This window comes from Osmerus mordax, chromosome 11 (assembly GCF_038355195.1).
Source record: "Osmerus mordax isolate fOsmMor3 chromosome 11, fOsmMor3.pri, whole genome shotgun sequence".
NCBI classification, from domain to species: domain Eukaryota; kingdom Metazoa; phylum Chordata; class Actinopteri; order Osmeriformes; family Osmeridae; genus Osmerus; species Osmerus mordax.
This window is the reverse complement of record NC_090060.1, coordinates 3,393,043-3,413,355: the sequence shown is the minus strand read 5'-3', so window position 1 is coordinate 3,413,355 and position 20,313 is coordinate 3,393,043. Positions and strand designations below refer to the sequence as shown.

Genomic DNA, 20,313 nt, shown 5'->3' with positions numbered 1-20,313 from the left:
GGATTCCCATGGACTACGTAACTCCTCTTTTGGGGGGGATTTGGATGATTCCAAATTTATTTTTGAGAAGAATTACCTCTTGATCCTTTTCATCCGTCTATTTTTAGTCTGTTCTGTTGGTCTTCAGGGCTTAGCTATGAGGTTTTCCATTCTTCCCTCTAGCCCCCTCTGGTACAGCAGTTTTCATTTCACCCTGGTGGAAGAAATGATTTTCCATATCCCACTTCCACTTGGAGAACACACAGCTGCCCAAGAACTGTCCTTGTTCAGCCTGTAAAACTCTCAAAGCTTTTGTTAAGTCAACCCTACCCCCCTACAATGCCATTTCCTCATACTTATGCATTGGAAATGAGGTGTTTTGGCAGGAAAGCAGCTTTGAAGGCTACAGTACGGCATCAGCACATACCTCAAGCCAACCCTCCCCCCCCAAAAAAAAAACTGCTTAAACCTGTACAAGATGCATTTCGTCATCACCAAGCAGGCAGAATCACGCCAGACTCCCCTGACTGATTAACTCTCAAACAGGAATGGCAGGAAGGAATGAGTGCATCACAAGATGTCTCATCTCCCTCTAAACCTGTGATCCCCTCGTCTTATACATCATGCTGGGAGGCAGAGCAGGGCGTTGATTGATAGGTCAGCTGTATACTTAAAGCACACAACCTCTGGGCCTGCCACAGTCATCATCCATCTTTATCCTCCAACCAGAGGGACTCACCTGACAGGTGAACAATGTCCTCTCTCATGGTTCCCAAGGTCTCCCTCATGGTGCTGGTAATCATTAAGCACCATGGGAGCCACAGCCAGAACAGGCTAATCGATGAGCAGAGCTGCTAGCCTCTCGCTGGCCTGCACCCCTAGTCCAGGACCGTTGAAAGATTCAAGGAGATTTGTGTGGCGTCGTAGGTCATCGCTTCATCCCACCTGCTGTCCTGCCCGTTATGTTTGTTATTGCATTCGCATTCCTTCATCCAATTATGTTGTCTGTTTGAACGTGTCCATGTATGTTTGTTGCCGCTCCCGAAAAGGGGGGTGTGACTTTCTATGAGAACATGGAAATACAATGTTATTTTGCTGCTGCCCAGCAACAAAAACGGAGATTGCCAAAGTATCAGAAAAGTCTGGTTATTTGTTGCTAGATAAGATTTTATTTTCACTAAATTGGCAACACTGCATTTGGCGCGGTGATGTCACAGACTGTTTCAGTTCAGTGGCTGGACCTGAAGTATAAAATTTACTGTTTTATGAGTTGATGCAACTTGTTATTGCCTATATGGGTCATGTTTATTCATTGTGCTGTAGGGTTGTGTTTAATTCTCTTTGAACTATTTGCTGCTCAAAATGCGTCAGTCCTGGGGTGCGTCAGAGGTTTTGGGTCATACAGTGAGGGATTTTTTGTTGTTGTTGATCCCCTGCTGATTTTTTACGTTTGCCCATTGATAAGGAAATGATCAGTCTATCATTTATATAGTAGGTTTATTTGAACAGTGAGAGACAGAATAACAACAAAATCCAGAAAAACGCATGTCAAAATAAATGCACCAATTGTCACCTTCTCACCAAGCTGCTTGGCGATGGTCTTGTAACCCATTCCAGCCTTGTGTAGGTTTACAATCTTGTCCCTGACATCCTTGGACAGCTCTTTGGTCTTGGCCATGGTGGAGAGTTTGGAATGATTGATTGCTTCTGTGGACAGGTGTCTTTTATACAGGTAACAAACTGAGATTTATGATTTTTTTTTACTTAAAGGGAGTGCTCCTAATCTCAGTTTGTTACCTGTATAAAAGACACCTGGGAGCCAGAACTCTTTCTGACTGAGAGGGGGTCAAATACTTATTTCACTCAAATGCAAATCAATTTATAACAATTTTGACAGCGTTTTCTGGATTATTTTGTTGTTATTCTGTCTCTCACTGTTTAAATAAACCTACCATTAAAATTATAGACTGATAATTTCTTTGTCAGTGGGCAACGTACAAAATCAGCAGGGGATCAAAACATTTTACAATTATAATTGTAACAATAATCCAATTTAAAAATGATTTATTAATGATCTGATCTGTGGGACAGTCAATCCATACAGCAGCACAATTTCAACAAAGTAACAAATGACAGCAAAGTAGCAAGGCTTAGCAGTTGATATGTTTCGATACTTATAACAGCTTGGAGGACGTACTGTGCGTTTCATAAATCAGACCACACAGGAGGAGAGAATTTAATTAAATGAGCCCTCTGTGGAGCACTCAACATTAAGCCGAAAGGGAATTAAAAATGCCTAGCTTCATCGGTGATTGTTTCATGTAGCTGCGGATTACAATGTCAAAAGAAGGCTTTCTTTTATGATGGCTGTGATCATATAAACATAAACTACCATTTAGTTTAAACACATCACAATTTGTCCTGACTAAACACATTTAATTTCAACAAATCCAATTTCTATGAATATGTAAATGCAAATGAGGACCAGAACGATAAAGTTCAGTGCATCAAGAGACTCTTCCATCTTCCCTGCCAGCACATGCTTAAGCCCAAATCTCCCAACCCACTGAAACCCTCTGCGTAATCCACAGACCCACATGTGGCTCTTTGCTCCCCAGTTAAAGCTGCTCTCTAGCTGCTCTGCATGATCACATAACCCCACCCTCTTATCCTCCCTACCCATTACTGGCATCACACTCACCGTACCCCATTATCACAGCTCACCCAAAATGAATCCATCAGCATGAATATTCATGCCACTTTGTTAGGAGTTTCACATTATTACTGAATGCTCACTGCTCCTATCTCTACATAGAGAGGAGGAGGAGTGTGTGTGTGTGGGGGGGGGGGTATATAAGTACTGTAGCATACAGGAAATGTACAACTCACAGATTGAGTTTGAGTTTTGGTGTGTTTGTATACTGGATAAGGAGTATGTGTGTTCAGAGGAGTTGTCTGATGTCCTAGCCGCTAGGCTACACCTCACAAGACACAAGTTCAGCAGGCTCATTTTTATGCCGGTGCGCAAATCCCGATGACAAGCATCTTTGGTAGTCAGTGAAGACTCCAATCTCTCAGGGCTAAGGGTTATCAATTCATGTGGGTTTAACATTTCCGGTCAAGGCTTAAGACTTGCGGTTTTAAGCTAAATGTTTTGCTGAATAGGTATAAAAATTGTCAGGAAAACGTTTTCTGTGTGTATGTTTGTCTGTTAATAGAGCTTGACAACTGACTTGGTTCATTTGCTATTAAGTTAATGAAAGTTATTACTTCTTAATGAGGACACTTGTCTACATAGGTCAGCATCTTAATGGAAGTTCTTCTGCTGAGCATGAAATTTACCCTAATTAGGGTTCCTGCGGTAGGAGGGAACCTACTGTTTTTGTTAGTTCTCCATGAAATGGCTCAATAGCTCAAAGTCCTTGACCCGATTTTTTCAAATTTGGCCCAATGATACACCAGGTCACTTACTAGTCCCAGACCGCTATTGGCCCACGTACGCCCATAGGTGGCGCTATAAGCCACGCCCGAAGTCTGTGATTTCTCCTGTGCTCCATTTCTCCAAAATGCCTGGATTTATATACTTGCCTCATTTCTCATGGGGAACAAAAAAGCCTCAAGGACCCATAAGGTCTGCCATGATAGATTTTGCTGTACAGTGAAAATTAGGGTAAACCTACAAAACTGCTCTCCCCCTGATCCGTAAGTCCAACTGTCTTCAAACTTGGTATGTGTGGAATACAATCCTCCTATAGGGTGAAACGGAATACAATGCAAAATGGCTGAAAGGGGTGTATTTATGTAAATGTCCACATTGCCTCAATATCTTTGTGTCAATAAATCAAATATAATTTTGACTGATGGTTTTTCAAACCTAATATGGTTCAAGAAGACATCACTCTGAAGTACCATAAACAATTTCACCTTGGTATGTCAAAATATGATTGAATTACAGCTGTTTAAACTTAGGCCGAATCCAACAATGCTTGCCACAGGAGAAACGGCTTACTTTGTTATACAGTAACTGACCATGCTATTACCCATTGCTGAGATTAGTTCAATGGGCTGAGATGGTATACTGCTAAGTGCAAGGTCATGGGTTCAAACCCTGCCACAGCTATTGGGCCTGTCACAAGTGTGATTATTTTTCAAACCTTAAGGCTCCGTCACACCTTAACGTTCTGGTTAACGTTCTCTGAAAGTTCTAATCGTAAAATTTCGAGCGTTCTAGGGCAAGGTGGACACATCTAGCGTGTGATTATAACGCATGACTAGCGTGGGACTGACGCATGAGGAGCGTGTAACAGCGACCAAGTAAGACACCCCTGAAAACTATTATCGTGTCACTGGGTCGCGACGACGTGTGACGAAAGCAAACGATGAAAACAAAGTTTGCTTTTCGCAAACGATGAATAACAACCAAGTAACGCTAGGGTAACGACTGATTAACGATAGCCAAACGCGTGCAACGTTAGTCAAACGTTATCCAGCGTTTAAAATTAAACGTTGAAGAACGCTCGTCTCCATGAGAACTTTTGTGCATGTTCAAAACTTTTTTTTTTGGTCCAGCGTTCTCCGACGATTACCAGCGTCACCAGCGTCCACACAACACTCTTCTGGTGCTATACCAGCGCTCTACCAGCGACCATGGACGATTACCAACGTTTCTTCTAACGTCATAGAACGTTGACCAGAACGTTATGGTGTGACGGGGCCTTTACAGGAATCCAGATTACATTATTCTGTAGTACCATGCGCAATTTCACCTTGATATGTCAAAAGATGACTGAATTACAGCTGCTTAAACTTTGTCCCAAAGCTAATACTCTGCCCTTTCTATTCATAACATCTCAACAGTTGATGTGTAGCAGAGAGGATAGAGAGGCTGACCTGCAACCGAATGCTCGAGTTTGAATCTCAATTCAGCCTGTTGTGGTTTGCCAACCATGAATTGATGTTGCTCTCTTGTTGTCCAACTCTTGACCTTCTGTCTACAATGCACATTTTCATGATATTTTGCCATTTTGAGGAGGAACCCGAATCGCTGCTTGCAGCTATATTTAGAACATGTTTTTACTGTACATGGTGTTCTTGTTTTAATAACTTAAATAATGTACGCTGTTTGCAATGTTTGCCTATACTGCATTGGAGTGTAGGAAATGTCATTTACAAAAAAAAACACATTTAGTCTTGATCGATGATTAATGTAAATGACTAATGATTTGTTGGTGAAATGTAGTGTGAAGGTCCCATTTGCAGAATCGCTCAGCTTAATTGCAAACCTGACATTGGGTTTGGAATAAAATGGGAGAATTAAGTCTTAAGTTTGTAATTGTTTGAAACCTTCTGTCCAAACTGAACGGTGTGTGTTGTCTTCTACAGTGGGAGCTCCTGTGGTCCCTCATCCTCCTCTTCACCTTCTCTCTCCTCCTCGTCTGGTTCTACTTCTGGTGGGAAGCTCACAACGACTACAATGAGTTCAACTGGTGAGACGCCTCCTGACATCCAGTCTCAATCTGAAATACTTCTCTGCTAGTAGTTTCAATGAATAGTTCATGAGGGTGCTGTTCCCTCGGATGTTGTACCGTCCTTATCCAGAGTTCCCAATGCTGTCATCTTTCATCCACAGTTTCCACGAAAAACGTTTCAGCAAGCACAAGGTTCCCTTTCTAAATTGATTTCAGACTAATTCCTTCAGTTGTTCATTGACGCATCTGAACATGGAGCATAAGCACATATTTGTACTGTCTTTAAGATGGGTGGGATACAATTGTGTACCTTATGACTTCAACCATACCACACCATTTCTTCTCCGTCCAGTGTAATTATGTAATGTTCTATGTGATGTTTTACAGTGGTGTTTAATTAGATCACATCCTACTGTATACTGTATGTACTGTAGTCCGCCTCCATAATGTAATAATGAGTGATGTCAATCACATAGTTCATGGTCGAGATACAATCGAGATACCTTTGTTCTTGTCATGGTGTGGTGAGTTAATCCTGTCACCACAATAATACATTGAGCTGCATTTGCTGTCAATCCACTCTGACACACTGTCAGGTCAGTGTGTAACTGACTGTCGGTTCTGACAGCAAGGGAACACACACACACAGACGCATCTGTGTTTCTTGTACAAGGTGCAATTTGCTCTGTCTGTCACCCAAGGTCATTCTGTCTCTCTCTCTCTCTCTCTCTCACGCACACCACCTCTCGTTGTCCTGCCCCTCCCCCTGCTCATCCCACGTCTACACAGTCATCTACCTTCTCCTCCTTTTCATTTTCCTTCTCTCCATTTTGCGCTTCATCCCTCGCCCTCCCCCTTTCTCGCCCCTCTTCCGTCGTCTTCCATCTTTTCCTCCTCTATCTCTCCGCCCCCAGGCCTCCCTTTTTTCCATATCTATCTCTCGTGCGGATTAGCAGCAGTTGGAAAGGTCCTGGTGTGTCACTCTAGTTTATTCAAAGGGGAGCCATCATGGCGTGGCTTTGCTGCGTCGTCAGTGGAATCACTGATAAGGCTGGGAATGTGATTAGCGGTGTGTGGGGTGGGGTGAGGGGCTTATTGCCCTTGCTTAACCCCAGCCCTAACCCCTGCTGCTCTACAGCTGTGACAGCACAGGCTCACTGAGACCCCCTGTCAAACTTCCCAGCTTGCCCCTACGTGTGTGTGTGTGTGTGTGTGTGTGTGAACGTATACGTACGCGTGTGAGACAGCAAGGTGACTGCAGGATACCTTCTGTTCTCCCTCTTTCCCGACACCCCCTTGGCGCTTTAAACTACCACAAGGAAAGGCCGTCCTTTCAGAACGAGACATCAATCATTTGCTCACCGTTAACAGAACGATGACATCACCACCAAGTCCTTGTTTCTTGGCGACGGCCTCTATCACGCCTCTTTTGTTGTCTTTGACTCTGCTCCAGTCCTTTTATCAGAACAATAAAGACATACAATCCTGCCCAAGGGCGCCTGGCATGTGTCCCCTGTGGGATTTGAGAATGGCAGCATTAACTGTCTCACTGTTATTTATCTCCTTTGCCTGTTTCTGCACCCATTTGAAATCTCTGGGGTTTGTACTAAGATATTGCTGGGGGCTGGAGGCTTTGTTTGTTTTATAGTACCAATTAAATAACACTGATCTGCTGTCACTGATCTGCTCCTAACCAGGGTGAGGGGGAAATGCACAATTTAAGGCCTTGCATTTTCATATTCAGGCGACGCGTACTGTACCCATTCTGTCTACCACAAAACTCTTCCGGTCTACTTTCTCCCTAGTCCTATCAGAGCACACTACTTCTCTATTAACTCTCATGTACCGGCACACGCTCCGATGAGACGAGCACCACTTCTCTCTGCTGCTGGTTATGATGCCACAAGTTGCTCTCCTCTTCTGCTGTGAGACAGTATTGTGTAACTCGGGTGTCTTTCTCTCTCTCTGTCTGTCCTCCCTCTCTCGTCCAGGTTCTTGTATAACCGCTCCGGGGAGTGGAGCGATGGGACGGTGCCCATCTTGGCCACCACAGCCGCAGGCTTCACCTACATTACATTTTTAACGGTGAGTCATGACGCCTTAACCGTTCACTGTGAGACGGTCCTGATACCGAGGGGACCGGGCCCTGGCCTGTTACGGTTAACCTGGCAGGGTTCTAAACTACACTGGCAGCTGGCATATCTGTGCCAGGGTGAGCTAGCACAGGGTGTGCTAGCACAGGGTGAGCTGGGGTGGGATAGCTGTGGCAGATGTTGACCTGTTTTTGGAGAGAGCCGTTGAGGCCATTTTCGCCATGTGAGTGAATGTGTGTTTGTCCTCTTTCAGATTTTAGCTCTTTGCCACATAGCAGTTGGGCAACAGCTGAACCTGCACTGGCTCCATAAGGTACGGTAACGTCAACCATGTGTTCCTCAGTAGCCAATGGAACTCTTTCTGAACCCCTCATGTACTCCTGTGTGCTTGTGAAAGACATGCCCAGAGGTGTTGAAATTTGTTCAAACGGAAGGTTTGGCACCAAAGGGATGTGATGCAGCGTGTGTGACGGCCTGCATCACCCAGCCTTTCCCCCTCCCCCAAACAGATAGGAGTGATTGCTGCACTTCTCACCACCATCATCGGGATCATATCTGTCAATCAAACATGGGGCCAGGAATGGGATATCATCCCCATATCTCTTCAGGTTAGTAGGACTGTGCACATACAGCTGCTCCTTACAACTCATACACAGTAGAAAATCAAGCTTCACTATCACAGAACCTGCTTCGATATCATAGAACGATAATAAAGCAGGAGCAATATTTGTATTATCAGATGGGGGGGGCTAGTTTGAGTGTGTGCAACATCATTACCGAGGAAGAATACATTTTGAAATATATATGTGAGAGAACAATGGTTGTGCTCTTGCCGAAAGCAAGCACACCCAATTAAGCACGTTCCTAATGCAATATCATCCGACTGCAAGCCTATGACTGTTGTTTGATGTGACTAACTGTGCCCTCCTGTTCCTGCGTTCAGGCCACTGGTCCTTTCCTCCACATAGGGGCCCTGCTGGCCATCACTGCTTTGGCCTGGTTGGTCGCTGGCCAGGTCGCCCGTGCTGAGAAAACGAGTAAGCCCACCTCACTTCAGACAAAAAACATCTCAGATTACTGGTGATGTTCCCAGAGCCAGCCTTTTTCAATGATCCCACGAGGCAACCTTGAGAATGAGAAAGCAAGTAGACCCTGTGTCACTGGCCGCCATTCTGGCACTCTCCACCTCACTCACCTTGATGTTGGAAGATTGAGCCAAAATGGCGCTGCGATTGCAGGCGTTGAATGATTTGACACCAAGTACATGAGGGTATGAGCTCACCCATGGAATTTAGGCATGGTCCTTCTGACATTCCTCTGGTGCCACGTGATGTGGTGGAGCCGGGAGGTTTGTAGCGCCAGCTTCAAGGGCTGTTGACGTAGCTTGTTAGGTACGTCTGAGTGACTCCATCTGCACTTTCCAAACTGCCATGGCATGCCAGTGACTGGATTTCACATCAGTGCTGTTTTTCCAGGCACCAAGCACTTACAGCTAGTGATTATTTAATGCGAGTTCTGTATGTTAGACAACATCAGATGCACATGTTTGCTTTGTTACAATTCAGTAGCTGTGGATTTGTTTCACTGATGCACAAATGCAGTATGTCCTGGCCTACTATCATTTAACCAGGTATGACTGCAGATGGATGCGTATTGTCCATAGAAGTGAGCTTTCCATATGCGCATTCGTTTTGCATAATAGCAGAAGCAGGCTCTGCCGTCTTGGTTTATTCTGAGGTGAGATGCTCTCTGTCGCTGTAGCTCGACCCGTTAGCTGGAAAAAGGAGACCCAGTCTGAATACCAGAGAGGGGGGGGGGGGGGGAGAGAGGGGGGGGAAGGGGCGAGGTTTAAGGCCGTCAGCTCTCCTCCGGTAACCAGAGTTCATCTGACACAGTCAACCTAGCCAGAGCGCTGACCTTGAAATGAACACCAGTGTGTGTGTGTGTGTGTTTGTGGGTGTACTGTGGTCCACAACGTCATTCATCACCTGTACTCTCACTAAGGTGGGGAAGCTGTGCTGAAAGAGCTTGTCCTGTGGGCCTCCACCCACATGCAGTATCCCCACAGTATTCAACATACGAGTGGTATGAGCAAGGTTTGCTGGATGGATTTTCTCAGCTTGCATCAGGCACAATCAGTACATTTCTGTTGTCCCTGTCATGGTAAAATAGTCAGATTCATTGCATCATCAAACATGATGGCAATGTCATCTTATTTCTCGAGAGCCAATATGTAGGTTTTATGTCTCTGTAACGCATGTTTTCATCAGGTCCTCTCCCTTATATGTAATCATACTAAAGACAGTAGAACAGATCCTGCATCAGTAGCCCTACTGGGATATACTCAGTGAATGTGGACCCAGATAAAACCCATGTTGAGAGCTAGTTCAAGACCCATCCCTCCCCTCCCTAACTGTGTCTTCCACAGGGTTCCAGATTGGAGTCCTGCTTCTCTACCTGGGGGTGCTGCTGGGGCTCTACGTGGCCCCCCTCTCCATCACCTCCCCCTGCATCGTGGAGCGCTCCCGCCTCAAATCACGCCCCGACGTCATTGGCCACCAGGGAGCCCCCATGGTGAGTCAGCTGACCCAGCCCCGACCTACTGCAGAGCCGGCACCTCTGACGCTACGCTCATGTCCTTCCAGCTCACCACAGAGTTCGCTATCCTTCTCAGAGGGCGAGACAGAAAGTACAGTATGCACGGCCCACGTTGCACCTCTCCGTTCATTTTTCTCACTCCTCCTGCCCACTTTACTACCCTTGAGGCTATTCCACTGTAGAATATTAATGACCCAGACAACCTGGAAATAGACCAGGAATGGATAGCTCCATACAGTACATTGTCTGCTGGTATACGTCTAGGCTGCCAGGGAGAGCTACATGACACCACACATGGATTATGCGTCCTGAACACATCAGATGAATCTAAGGAGACCTTGAAGGCCCACTTGATATGATCTGAGAGCTTCCTTTTTGTTCTCTTTTGATTATGTTAACCATTTCTGTTTTTCGTTATTCTTATTGTATGATTTGAAGCTTATTTAATGATCTGCTGTCTACTTTTTCTACATGCTGAATTTGAGTAGCCATTGGCTAGGTTGTCACCAGAAGAATAAGTTCATTTTGATTGACAAGTTTTCATTAGCGATGAACTGTAGCCTGACTGACTACACGTGTCACGTCACATTTGACACAAAAACTGCTTTTTCCACAAACCGTCCCCACAGCACACTAACAAACTTGTACAAACGTGTAACAAAATGCACAGGCACACCTGAGCAGCTATGAGAAACGCACATCGAGGAGCACAGACACGCTTCTCTCTCCAGCTTGTCTGGGCTTGTCATATTGTCACTGGCACATCAGCAGCAAAAGAAGGAATTAGAAACCGTTTAGAATGGTGAGAAGTGGGGGTCCGGGGTTACGTGACAAACTCCATTTCCCAGCAGCACTCTGCACATTGATTTCCCACATTCCTCCACACCCTTCTCCAGCCTTCTGGTTGACCTACAATACCACTGGCTGCTATCGATTTGCCTCATAGATCCTTCCTGCTGTGTCTCTGCTGTGTGTTGATCAACCAGCAGTCTACTTGAGTGTGAGCTCATCACCAATGGCTTGAACTGGGCATCCGTAAACCGAGAAACCGAGATGACCTTGTTTTTGAATATAGCATCCTCAGCCTGACCTAAACAACGGGTGCAGTGTAATAGACACTCCATTGCTCCTTTGCTGAACCTCTCTCTCTCTGTCTCTATTTCTGTCTCTCTCTCTCTTCCTCTCTCTCTCTCCTTCTCCCCCTCTCTCCCCTACCCCTCTCTCTCTCTCTCTCTCTCTCTCTCTCTAGCTGGCTCCAGAGAACACGATCATGTCCTTTAGGAGGGCTCTGCAGATGAACGTTACTGGGCTGGAGTCTGACGTGGCCATCAGGTAAAATACACACACACACGCTTGTGTACATACATAAAACATGCCTTCTCATCTCTTACTTTCCCATCTGACAAACTATCTGCAACCTACATCTCTCGCCTCACCTGTCTACCTTGCGCTTGAACTGTATATACACACACGTGCGCTTGCACACACACGCACAGATGGAGAGACGGCTCGTTCAGCCGGATCAGTAGCCGCTCAGCGGGGAGGGAAGTCCAGTCAGTGCTGACTGATGCAGGAGGTCAATCCAGCCCTGTGGCCTATGCTGGGCCTTTTTGTCCAGGGTTACACCTACCCATCACCCGCTCGTTTCTGTACCGAGGCCTGACATGGCCAAGCGGCAGATGAAGAGATTAGGTGCTGGACGCTTCGACTTAACAGGAGATGACAGGATGAACTGAAATAGAAGAGTACTTTTTTGGATGTGTGTGTGTTTGTGTGTGGAAGGGTAGGGCAAGGGGAGGAGAGAGGGGGGGGTGCACTTGTGAGTGCATCCCCCCCGTGCATGTGGGCGTGGATGATTTATGTAAATTGTGTGTGTGTGTGTGTGTTTTGACTAGCTGAGGCGGCATGCGTTTTAAGTGTGGTAGTTTGCATCCTGTTGTGTGAGTGTGTGTTTCTGCAGTATGTGTGTGTAAAGTATGCGCGTGGGCCTCCGCGCAGGTTGTATGTAAAAATGTATGTTTGTGTGTGAAGTATCTGTACGTGTTGTGTGCGTTTGCTTGCATGCATGCGCGCGCATGCATGGATTCAGTGTGTGTCTCCATTCCCTGTTTGTTCTCTCTGCGGCCCTAACTAAGACGGACAAGGGCGGGAGACATGAGCCTGTATGACTTGTGGTCCGAGCTGGGATCAGAACTGTCACTAAGTAATTAAACCTGATGACAAACAGAGGCAGCAGCCCAACCACAGATCAGCCACAGTCACGTGAGAGACACACACACACATCTCCACACGCACACACAAGTCCAAGTGCATGCACTTACTGTACAGTCAAATGTGCTAGTCCACACGCTTCCAGGGAAACGCACCCAGTAGTGCACACAAACAGATGTATAGGAGATTGACATGTTGAAGAATGAAGAATGCATGTCATTTGCATGAATTGGAATGGCAAATAGCTGGTCGTTTTGTTTCATGGTTAACAACTTGAGGGGACGGAAAAGCAGCAAAAATTATTTGGTATTCAAAGTAAAAGTGCAAAAACATACTGGAAGTAGCACAGAGTTTAGCCTCAAACCACTTGTCTTTTGCGCGTCAGTCGGACATGATTCAAATGTGTCTTCCTGTGGTGTTTAGTTGAACAATAGAACACTGATGGTAAGGAAAATGGCTTGTCTTTTGAATAAGGCCAAGTTATCCCTTGGGATGTAGTTACTTCTCCATTATGATTTGCCATTGAACTATGACCCGGAGTCCTTGGGGCGTCCTTGAGGCATTCTGGGATTTGTAGTTGACTCATTTCATCCTGTCCCCCAGCGCGGACGGGGTGCCTTTCCTGCTGCGAGACCGCACCCTGAGGAGAACGACAGACGTGGAGAAGGTCTTCCCTGACAGACAGATGGAGGATGCCTCCTTCTTTAACTGGACCGACCTGAGGGGCCTCAATGCTGGACAGTGGTTCCTCAAGGTAGTACCCCCCCACCCCTCACTGACACCCCCCCCACCACCACCCCCACCCCCGCAGAAGTGGAGAAATGGTATGCACCAGATGCTTCCAGAGGCTGTATGCTCGTTCAGTTTACATTAACGACGCAGTCCTCCGAAGGTTTGGCTCAGTTCCATTCCACTCAGCTAAATGGACATGTAGTTGATGAATTAGAGAAACAGTCCTGTGGTTTTCAAATAGGATTATATCACCTCATGGATTTCCAGGGAAACCAACCCCACCCCTTAAACACACAAGCCCCCAGTCAGCCAAAGATATACTGCTGTGTTACAATTCCCCTTCATCCACAAAATGACCAGGACAGACTTTGTTCCAGTACCCAATATCCCTCTCATTTTCCATCGCATCTCATTCGAACCAACATCCCAAGAAACAAAGTCTGACTGCTTTTCCAGAGTATTCACAGCGACTCATTTTGTGTGTGTGTGTGTGTGCGCGCCCTCCAGGAAGACCCATTCTGGACGGTGCATTCCCTGTCCCAGCGGGAGCTGAGGCAGGCGGCCAACCAGAGCATCTGCAGCCTGGAGCAGCTGCTGCGGCTGGCCGCCCCGCACAACACCACCGTGGTGTTCACCCTGAGGAGGCCCCCGCCCAAGCACCCCTGCCACCACAGCTGGATCAATGACACTCTGGAGGCCGTACGGCGGGCGGGGGTGCCCCAGAACCTGGTGAGAACTGGCCACACTGTGCCCCCGGACTAAGATTTGTGTCCTAGTTTGAATGCTGTAGCCTTGATGAGGATTAGAGTTTGATAAGGGGATGATGGGGATGTCCCGCATATAGTATTCTTATAAAGTTGTGTGTGCGCAGGTGATGTGGACCCCAGATGAGGATCGGGGCGTGGTGAGGAGGGAGGCTCCGGGTCTGCTGCAGACGTCCATGGAGAAGCTCCCTCCTTCAGACCTCCAGCAGCAGGGCATCAGCCGACTGCTGCTCCGCTACAACCAGGCCAGCGCCCGGGACATAAGGTGGTCGCACACGCGCAATCACTAATCTACACATACCTTGAAGATGGATGTGATGAGAGCTAAGGGTTGTGTGCTATTGCGTGTTTGAGCATCAGGGAGTGTTTGCTTGTGTGTATGTGCGTGTCAGACGTGTTTAACTGTATGTGCTCTCTGCCAAGCAGGGATTTCTCTAGGAGCAACATCAGTGTGAGCCTGTACACGGTCAATGAGCCCTGGCTCTACTCTGTGCTGTGGTGTAGTGGGGTCTCCTCTGTCTCCTCTGAAGCCCCACACATCCTCAAAAAGGTGCCTTACCCCATCTGGCTAATGGTAAGACACACACACACACACACACACAAACACACACCTGTACACAACAACACACCCCACGCTTGCTTTACATACACATAAAAACCCAGCCACACACATACATGGTTGTAAACATGCACAGAGGGCCTTCCCATGCCCCTCTCTGTGATGGCATAATGGGCACTAGCAGGGAGCTCCCAGGCTGGGGTGAGAGTGTGGCTAGCATGGCATCTGCCAGCCCCGCCTGCTCGCAACTTCAAACGGAGAGAGAGACTCACACCGAGTTCCATATGACGGAGCTCATGTACATTTTGCGCCCACTCAGTTGGCACGCGTGATCAAAACACATTTAGTCCGACATCCTACCTAGTTATATAGTATCCACTGTTACTTCATTTTCATGCTCTGTTTGTTTTGTGGACGTCGACATCTAGTGGTATAGGCTGATTTATTGTCCGTGTCGTTCCAGAGTCCAGATGAATATTGCCTGATCTGGGTGGCAGCCGACCTCATCTCCTTCGCGGTAGTTATAGGAATATTTGTATTCCAAAAGTAAGTGAGCGTTTTCAATATTATTGCTTAACAGAAAGGATTTTGTGTGTTGAACGATAAAAGGCATCAGGGAGGAGGAATGTAGACAGAAGAGCACAAGACTATGAAATATGCTCTCGCTCTCTTGCTCTCTCTTTCTCCTTCCCTTTCTTATCTAGTTCTCTCTCTTTCTCTCTGTTAATTACTGGTAATTACTGCCACAGTGCCTCTAGGCACCCTTCACATACATTTCAATCAGCGTCTCAGCTAAACTCGCACACCCTTCAGCCTCACACACACACACGCACAGCTGTGTTTTACTCCTCTGGTGCTGAATTACACACCAACACAACCACAGTTATGTACTACAAACACATAATTAGCACATGACATTGCATACATAGTAACGTTATTCAGTGACTGGTTTCCTGATAAAGGCTGTAGTTGTTGACTTTAGTTTCACGTTTGAAGGCCTTTTTTAATTTGTGTGCAGCTCCAGCTTGTTCAGAGTTGCTGATAGCCTCCTTTTAATGGCTGGCAAAAGTATTGTTGTTGAGTCTACTGGGAATACATGTTATTGTTAAATGGTTATTAACAAGTCATTTCCCAGCAAATGGGTGAAACCCTGACTGGAGGGAGGGGTGATACATCAGTTGTACTCTGGTTTAGTCATTGGAAACCTGCAGAATATGCTCCCAAGGGTTGTTGACCCAATCAAAGAAATAGCTTCTTAGTTTTCATTCAGTTTCATTCAGTTATTTTTTCAGTGCTGCTTATAAATATGAAACGATATATGGAAACAACAGAATTTAATCCTTTGAGTTCTGTCACAACTTTCTGTCCAAGCCTTATTTATCTCTCTGGATGTCGAGATCCCTGTGTGTCTAAGGCCTAATAGTGTGGGTTTGCTATGCTAAGCTAAATGCTAGCCGCTACCAGCTTCTAATATGACCTCTATTGTCTCCGCCTTCTTTTGTCCTTTTTTTTCCTCCTCCTACTTTCTTCCTCTTCCTCTCTGCTCTGCCTGATGTGCATGCTCCTCCTCCTCTCTGCTGCATTCTGGCATCTCTCAGCTATCACATGATCAGGTAACTAGGTCACCTCTGCTGACCCCTCAATGCTCCTTCTTTTCAGCGGATCTCACTTTCTCTCCGTCTCTCCTACCTTCATTTCTTCTTCCGGAGCAATTCTTCGCTCTCTGTCCTTTTAGCATCTCCACCAATTTATTTCTAGCCATCTCCAGATTCTTTCTTTCTATCTCCCTCACTCTCTCTCTGTCTCTATCTCACTTGGTCTCTCTTTCTGTCTCTCTCTATCTCTATCTCTCTCTCTCCTTTCTGCCACTCACTCACCTGTACCGTTGTCAACTACTCTGCTGCCACTACTTATCCCCTCTAGAGGGGCTAAAAACATAGCAAGCCATCTACCCCCTGCATCTTGGCATACATCTTTACACCACGCATCACAACAAGCAGTGCTTTTACCCACACAGCTAAAAGTGACTGGGCCATTACTCACTTGCTAAAGATTTACAGTTCATCTTATAAAATGAACGGCTTGCAAGTCTTTAGTAAATTAGGGAATGCTTGTTGACGTAGAAACAACTGAGTTTGTATTTATTTTGTTGGATTCGGACAAGCTTCTCGTTTGCCGTTTTCTTTAAGTGCCTGGGCACATTATCATTTGTAGACAGACAATATTACAAATGCGTTACAGTACAGTCATCAGGGAATCCCTTTATTGAAGCCCGGAAGCTTCCATCAACGGATGTCTGTGTAATTTGTGATGCAAAGGTTCCAATCTCTTTCAGTCTGTTCTTTATAGATTCCTGTCTCCGAAGGTATGAACTGACATGTTGTCAGATTACAAAATCAAATACAATCAATGTGAATTGCAAATATTTGTTGTCAGGACGTCAAAGCTGCCAGCATCATTTCAATTTACCCCTAAATTTCTGTCTGTTAAATGTGCTCATTCATACCAATAAAACTAGAATCTCATAAATTGACTGACTCCATGTGAAAATTAGAACAAAACGACCGACCTAGTGTAGCTCCACATTGTCGACCCCGTAATTTGTGATCGTAGGCAGCAGTAACCCTGGTTACGCCTCGCTGTCCCAGCATGACTCTTGACCTCCGGTGTGGTTCGCCTGCAGGTGGAGGATGAGTGGCATGCGCAGCTACAACCCTGAACAGATCATGCTGAGTGCTGCCGTGAGGAGGGCCAGCAGAGATGTCAACATCATGAAAGAAAAGCTCATCTTCTCTGGTAAGGCGAGATGGATGGACCGCGTGAAGTCGTCCATCCGTGTCCGTTTCTCCTGTCCTCACGTGTTTGTTGTGGTGTGTCTGTGGTTGCAATATAATCCGACACGGCATTCTGTCCTGTCTCGGTGCTAAATAAGTTTGCTGGCTTGATAGGTGCATATCTAATGGAGATGGACGAGTGGGAACCGTTTCAGAGTGTCTGGACGCTGTCTGTGTATGATCCGATCCCAGCATGCATCTCTCTGAGCATTTGTGAATGTCCTCCTCCCTTACAAGGTCGGCCGCAGTAGCAGCCTCATCCTGTGTGTGCGACCACCACCTCCACCTCCTCTCCACCTCCTCTCCATCTGTCCATCTTCCTCCGGCGACAAGCGCTTCGCTCCATCCCTTCATGCCTCCATCCCTCCCCTCCCCAGTCTCTGTCCGCCCCGCTGCCCTCCTCCCTCCTTCCCTCTGCCTTCCCTTCCGTCACCCGTCAGAACCCTTCGTCGTGTGTGAGGGGGTCAGGGCTTGTAGACAGCCCAGTCTGGTTCTCCAGCCAGTTGTGCTGGGGGATGAAAGGTGAGTCAGACGAAGGGTATTCACTGATCAATGATCAGTACAAAAAACCTTCACGAAAGTGTAGGCTTAATTTAAAATCCGGAAGCTTCTATGGTCATGTTTTGACTGAGTTGCACTGTTGTAGTGCCAAGCTGTTGATGTGGTGTACTGATTTATTTACTGCCAAGAGAGAGCATATGTGGATGGAAAGATTGTGCTAACTGAATTCCCTTTCATCTGGTGCCCCCCAGAGGTGAGCAATGGAGTGAGCAGTGCTGAGGAGTACATGGAAAACGGCTATGATGACTACTACACCAACCAAGGCATCTCTCACTGACTCAAACTCACCCAATGGGAATCTACTGACAGACACACTGCTCTACTGTAGCAGGAGGGAACCGAAAACTAGGAGGGGGAGGAACCGATCTCCAAGTAACTTGATTGTAAGATAGTTTTGGTTCTCATTCAGTGCATCCACATCGTTTTCAGTCTATTGCTCTGTGCTACTGATTCATTGAGAGACTGCTGTATCTCTGCTGAAAACCTGGTCACCACCCATCCATTCCTTAGTGTGCATTCTGTAAATAAGTATTGCTTTCACTTGTCATATGTGGGACCACAAGCACTTTTTATTGCTGAACTGATTAGCCAAAATATGTGGACTCCACTCCATCTTCTAGTTGTTTTGGAAGCCCATCAGTTTCCCATGCTTGCTTCTTCAAAGAAATGTCTTAATCTTATAAGCTCTACTGGTGGTTCTGATCTTTTGGTGGTTTCTCAGATCTGTCACTTTATGGTATGCACTGCAGACAGTCATATGGCAAAATGCTATTCAACTTATTTTGTATTTCTTGAACCAATATTTCAGCATGAATCTTGATGTGTAGCGTGTGCCTGCCTTGTTTTGGCACACCAGTGCAGTAAACTAACTTTATATTTAAAAAAATAAGAACAAAAACACAAACTGTTTACAGAGGTCTTGCCTTCTCCTCAGAGTGAAATATTTACAAGCTGTAACAATTATTTTAACAGACATGGAACATTTCCTTCATGCATGTAGTAACAATATCAAGTGACCTGTGAGCTGAGCTCTTGTGTCGGGTTGGTAAAATGTCTACAGGATGACTTGTGAAGTTATTCTTTTTGAGTTTGTGAATGTATTTTTTTAAAGAATGTGTATAATGTATTGTGCGTATTACGACTGTGTAGACATTTTACTAGAAGTGTGCAGTTGGCGTGTTCGTGTGCTTACAGGTAACTGCACAAAATGGTTGTTTTTAGATGCTATGGACGATTGAGACATTTGATTTGAAACGTGATCGTGATGCATAATAGCAATAGTGGTGAAGTGATCAAAGTCAAGTAATAATCTCTGTTCTTTGCTGAACATCTTCATAATTCAAATGTATCTTTGTGGTTTTAGAAAACAAAAAATGCTTCATCTCATATCTACTGTTTTAAAGGGTAACAAGATATTAATAAATAAAGTGGAGTTTCTTGACTGTGAAAGTTGCTATAAGCTGTTAAGGTAGGCTATATTACAATGGTTCCCATTGGTATTATTGTGCCTCAGAAGTGAACATTAAAATGCTTCTGGTACCAAAGTTCTTTCCTGGTATTGTGTTTATTATGTAAAGTTTGACCTGAATCCCATAGTGACCTTGAAGGTTGTTTTTTTAGTAATGCCAGTCTGTATTTATGAGTGTCCTTTATTGTACTACATATTTATTTTGGATGCTTTGTGTTGTCTTGCAAATTACATATGTATGGGAAAATAAATGTTAGTTTGAATGGGTTGATTATGATTTGATTTTGAGTTGTATTTTCTGTTCCAGCAATTTGCTCTGCATAGTAGAAAGAGCTGAAAACATGAGGGTTTAGGTTGGTTGAGGGGCAGTTCTATGGGCATATGTGAAGCCCTCTGTGACATGCTTGCGTGTAAAAAGGGCTATACAAATACATTTGATTTGATTTGAAAACATTCTCAGGAATGGAATTGTATTTACCTGAAAATCGGGTCATTCAAACAGTTTCAACATTAACATAGAAAATGTCTTTAGTACAAGATTGCTGATTTTAAATACAGTACAAAAAAATATCTGGTTGAATGTTGTTAAATTACAACAAAAACATCCAAATGTATTCCATAAATCTTTTAGGATATGCAATATGACAACAGTAGCCAGGGTATATAGTATTTCTATCGTTTGTTTGCTATCAAAGGATTCCAATGTAATTTTGGAATGCATGAGCGACTAAATTGTTTTAGGCCAAAGGACAGCTACTGGTTTATCTTCATCTCCACAGGGTAAAAGGGCATCTTCAGCAGGTTCTCGCTGTCCTGGAACGTTAGCAGACCTCTCTGCAGGGAGTCGTGGATCTTCTGCCATGACTCCAGTTCAGAGCGCCAGAGCCGTGCTCGTGCCCGGATGAGCTGGGAAACCTCACTCTTGCTGCCCTTGGCCAGGCTGATGCTGCCCTGCAGATGAAGAACACGTCCAGGCCAATGAACAGGGCGTTGAGAGCAATGAACCCCCCCCCCCCCGGGCTGCCTTAGTGAGGGCGAGGGGCGTC

The 20,313-nt window shown here is 45.6% G+C and overlaps 1 protein-coding gene across 3 annotated transcripts in view; it reads left to right on the top strand.

The window, feature by feature from the left end:
* Positions 1-19,640, top strand: part of gdpd5b (glycerophosphodiester phosphodiesterase domain containing 5b) — a 46,422-nt gene extending 26,782 nt beyond the window's left edge. The window contains exons 3-17 of one of the 3 annotated variants that reach the window (XR_010877799.1): positions 5,362-5,465; positions 7,439-7,532; positions 7,794-7,853; positions 8,050-8,148; positions 8,484-8,577; positions 9,969-10,114; positions 11,388-11,470; positions 12,953-13,103; positions 13,589-13,810; positions 13,953-14,110; positions 14,272-14,419; positions 14,868-14,950; positions 17,088-17,200; positions 17,476-17,760; positions 17,991-19,640. Coding sequence is in view for 2 of the 3 variants with exons in the window: in XM_067246779.1 (XP_067102880.1) it covers positions 5,362-5,465; positions 7,439-7,532; positions 7,794-7,853; positions 8,050-8,148; positions 8,484-8,577; positions 9,969-10,114; positions 11,388-11,470; positions 12,953-13,103; positions 13,589-13,810; positions 13,953-14,110; positions 14,272-14,419; positions 14,868-14,950; positions 17,088-17,200; positions 17,991-18,076 (1,641 nt within the window). In the remaining variant the exon portion in view is untranslated. The remainder of the gene's footprint in view (positions 1-5,361; positions 5,466-7,438; positions 7,533-7,793; positions 7,854-8,049; positions 8,149-8,483; positions 8,578-9,968; positions 10,115-11,387; positions 11,471-12,952; positions 13,104-13,588; positions 13,811-13,952; positions 14,111-14,271; positions 14,420-14,867; positions 14,951-17,087; positions 17,201-17,475; positions 17,761-17,990) is intronic. The other 2 variants (XM_067246780.1, XM_067246779.1) reach the window with 2 other exon arrangements.
* The last annotated feature ends 673 nt before the right edge of the window (positions 19,641-20,313 follow it).